At 44.0% G+C, this 4,145-nt stretch overlaps 1 protein-coding gene across 1 annotated transcript in view; it reads right to left on the bottom strand.

The window, feature by feature from the left end:
* GGTA1 (glycoprotein alpha-galactosyltransferase 1 (inactive)) overlaps positions 1-3,311 on the bottom strand; it is a 72,228-nt gene extending 68,917 nt beyond the window's left edge. The window contains exon 1 of the mRNA XM_044664259.1: positions 3,130-3,311. Within this exon, the coding sequence (XP_044520194.1) occupies positions 3,130-3,228 (99 nt within the window). The 5' untranslated portion in view covers positions 3,229-3,311. The remainder of the gene's footprint in view (positions 1-3,129) is intronic.
* Positions 3,312-4,145: the final 834 nt, after the last annotated feature.

Below are 4,145 nucleotides of genomic sequence, written 5' to 3'. Positions count from 1 at the left end.
AGGGAAGGACAGCATGATACAATGAATTGAGTTAGAATGGGAATCAGAGAACCTGGGATTGAATCCCAGCTCTGCCAACCTAGGACTCCAGTGGCCCTGAATACGTGACTTCATTAACCTTTCTGTATTTCAATTGCTTATCTGTAAAATGAGGGGATTTCACTGGATGCACTCGAATTCTGCCCCCCCCCCCACCAGTTTTAAATCTAGAATCCTATGATAAACCATCCAGCTGATGTGGGTGCTGGCTCCATCAAGGTAACTCACAGATGGGCCTCCCCTGAGTAGAGAACCTTCAGGAAACACTGTAGTCAAAGATCCATACACAAAGACAGATATTTTATCAATGAGGGTCTGTGCAATTACTTAGGGTTAAAGTCTTTCCCTCCTCCTCCTTCGCTGACCTCATTTCTATTCTATAAACACCTACATAGAGTACAGAAACATTGCATCCACAGATTGATCCCAAGCACACAAAGAACAGGAACAATTTGACTTTTGTCCTTGTATCCGCAGGGCCTAGAATGACACTAATGAAAGCTTGTTATTTGCTTGCTTGGTCTTTCCAGCTGAGGACCAGTTAGACTTTAAATCTTATTGAAATAACCTTTTTAAGACCCTAAAGTGGCTTCCATATAGAAATGGGACAACAGAATATAAATGACATTAAATATACATATTAAACATATCCTTCTGTTTCTACTAACAGCAAATATTTTCTTATTTATTTCCTAGGCTCAATTAGAATCCCAGGAGTGCTAAGAAGTCACTCTGTGCTGTACCTCCTACCTCTCTTATGCTCATTGCCTCCTCTAAGTCAGACCATAGGAAAGGAATTTCAAAGATCTCCTATGGGACTAGGCTTTCCCAAGACTCCAGGCTAAAATTTCATGCATCTTCCTTCACCTTCAGGAGACCCTTGCTAGAAGTCATTCTGCAGAGCTGAAGCCTCTTCCTCTCTATCTTCCCAAACCTGCTGAACCTCTTTTAAAAATTGCCCACCAGAGAATTAACCCTGTCTCCCTTCTTCCTGAGTCTATCCCATCCATAAGATCAGCAGGAGTCTGAATCCTCTTTTTCTCCCAGGCTTTCCTGCTCTCCTATTTGGTTTTTTAATTATAGGATTTAAAACAAGAACTTTAGAAGCTCATCTAGGCCCAGAGACTTTCCTTGAATGACTTTCCCCCAAGTCCCTCTGATGATAAGTAGAAGTGCCTAGATTCCAACCCAGATCATCTTGATGCCAAATCCAAAAATTGTTTCACTGCACTGCTCTATCTCTGTAGATCTGTGCAATCTGTCCTCAATACCTTAAGAAGCTTCCATATCCATGATTACCTTTTAAAAAGACAAGAGTGATTCCAGCCTTCAAGGTTTTTACAGGGAAAGCACATCTGGAAGGCTCCAGAGTCACCAGGATTTGGGTGAAGGCAATTTGTTTATGCAGGGGTTTCCTGCCACTTCCTATTTCTTTGCTCAGATGTCTTCTATCACTTCCTTTTCACTAGGGTCTAGTCACTGATTTGTTTTCCAGATGAAAAAGGAGAGACAACAGCACTTGCTTCCCTGTCTGTCACCATGCCTCTTATAGCAAAGGGTTTTTCAGCCTGGGATTCATTAACTTGATTTTAAAAATATTTTGTTAACTGTATTCTAATAGAATTGGTTCCTTTGTGATCTTAAGCATATTATTCATTTAAAATCATTCCAACAAATGCTCTCTAGGCTTCATCACATGAAGTATGTAAGCAATGAAGTCCATGAAGCATTAAAGAACCCCACCTTATAACCTTCTAGGTCTAAAAACCTAAATCCACACCACTTGTTCTGGTGTCCCAGGCTAGAAGGGATCCCACCCAGCAAAAAAAAAAAAAAAAAAAAAATGGACCTTGGCTCCCAGGGTCTCACTTTTCTATCTTTACCACCTTCAGCATAGAGTTTAAACTTTTCTAATAAGAATGGTTGCATTTCTATCACTTTTCCCACCAGCCTGGGGGAAGTAAGGAAAGTGAAGTATTCTTATCCCCAATCCCAGCCTCAACTTTAATCCTAGTGACCTTTTCCTCAAGCCCAGCAGCCTCTCCAGACTTGACACTGCCTGCTTTAAGCTGTCAAAAAGGCCAAACTACACCCATTGTCATCTTCAGGGCAAGAGCTCTCTCTGGAAGACTTCAGATTTGTTTCCTTCAATCGATGTAATTTTTTCAGGACTTTAATTAACTTTAGTCATCTTAATTCATTTTCCTTCTAAATTTTCTTCAACTGTAAAAACTTAGCTCCCGGCATTGAACTCTAGCTGTGACCTAAAGATTGGGCCACATGCACCCAATGACATTTCTAATCACAATAGGTTTCTTTCCTGGCTATGTCTCTAGAATTATGGTGATTTTTCTAGTGATAGTCCTATCTGACTGTCTCAACCAAAATAACCACTGATGCCATAGCTTCTTTTTAGGCAGCTTATTCTTCCTCTTTCAACCAACAGCTAATTTATGGAGCACCTCCACTGTGTCTTGTCCTATGCTAAATCCTACTCTTCCCCCCCCAAAATGGCAGATGGCAAGAAGCTCAGTCTGGTTGGAAAAGAAGACTACACTGCAGTTCTCATTGAACCTATATCCTGTTTATTTTCTGAAGCTTCTCTGTACTCAAATCACTAGACATTATGGGTAGAGAAGAGAAGGAAGGAGACAACAAAACTGCGTGGGCCCCAGGTTCCTTTTATATAATGAGAACTGGATTAGGTGATTTCTGTGGCCTTTGCAGATCTAAGGTCTCTTTCTGCTGTGTTCTCAGGGCCCTCCTAGCTCCCAAATTCTCTGATCTGGGGCATCTCCCCCCACTCTGGCATTCTAGGTTCTAAGGGCTCTCCCAGCTCCAACTTTCCACAATTTCCTTTGGGTGAATGGCTCCTTCCTCTGCTTCAGTGAAAATATTTCAGGGCTTAAGTGAAGTCAGGGTTCGTTTCTCCTCCCAATTCCCACCATGAGGTCAAGGGTTAAATAAAGATGAATTTGAAGGAAAGTGGGGGGGGGGGGGAAGAAGGGAAGAGAGAAAGAATATCTCATGGGATCTGGAAAGAACCAGAGACAAGGGCCTCCGTGCCAGGCCCACATCTCCCAAACTTACCTTCCCCAGTCTTTCTTCAAGCCGCCCTCCTCCAGAATGGACTAAGTCCAAGCAGCAGAGAGGGGACAACGAGGCTGTCTCCTCCACCAGACTACCCATCAAGGCCAAAGTTTGTCCAGACTCGTGGAGAAACTCTGTCAGAGGGATAGCCCCAAAGCAAGCTTGTTTTCCTTTCCATCTGCAGGCAGGAGAAGCCAAGGATGGGTCACACCTGTGTGGTCCAGCCAGCCCAGCAGAACAAGCCCAGGGTGGCGTCCTCCCCCGAGGAGATACATGAGCCTGGGCTTGGGGCTTTCTTGCTAGAAAAGGAAATGAGGGTGCTAATTCAGGTACTGAAACAGAAAGGAAGCCAAAGTCAGGCTCCAACGGAAAGCCCCTCCTCCTACACCCCCACGGAGGCTCACGTGCCTTGTTAGCCCCAGAGCTTCTGACAGCGGGGGCCTCAGGGGGAGCCCGCCTACTGAGCCTCAGAAATGACCAGGCAGGCTAAAATGAAGTCATAACTATAGAGGCCTGTCCTGTGGCACACCAAGGTTTATAAAAGCACCTCTGCCAACGACAAAGTCTATAAAAACAGGTGGCTTGGGGGTTATCACTCCTATTTTACAGATAAAGAAACTAAGGTTCGGAGAAGCTAAGTGACTTACTCAGGGTCACACAAGCTGGCCTCTGAACCCCCATCTCTAAACTATTGTTTTCAGCATTTGCCCTCTGAAGCACACAGAACTCTAGCTCTGTAGGCAGAGGAGGGAAGAGTAAATTCACAGTGGGGGGGGGGGGGAGCAGGTTTTTTACTCTTTGCCTTCCTGAGGGTTTCATTTCCCCTTCAAAAGGAGAAATGAACATTTAAAATTTTATTTTTAAAAGGTGTTCCAGAGCATCAAGATAAGAGTATTCTTTGAACTTCTCCCACTGGTGTGAATAGGCAGCTTAGCAGAAGGAATGCTTTTGATTTCCTGGCTCCAAACCTTGCCTCAGTGCCATACTTGTTACCTCTCCCTAGTCCCTCGTGCCTC

The sequence above is a fragment of the Gracilinanus agilis genome, chromosome 2, assembly GCF_016433145.1.
Source record: "Gracilinanus agilis isolate LMUSP501 chromosome 2, AgileGrace, whole genome shotgun sequence".
Taxonomy (NCBI): domain Eukaryota; kingdom Metazoa; phylum Chordata; class Mammalia; order Didelphimorphia; family Didelphidae; genus Gracilinanus; species Gracilinanus agilis.
This window is presented reverse-complemented; position numbering and strand designations above follow the sequence as displayed.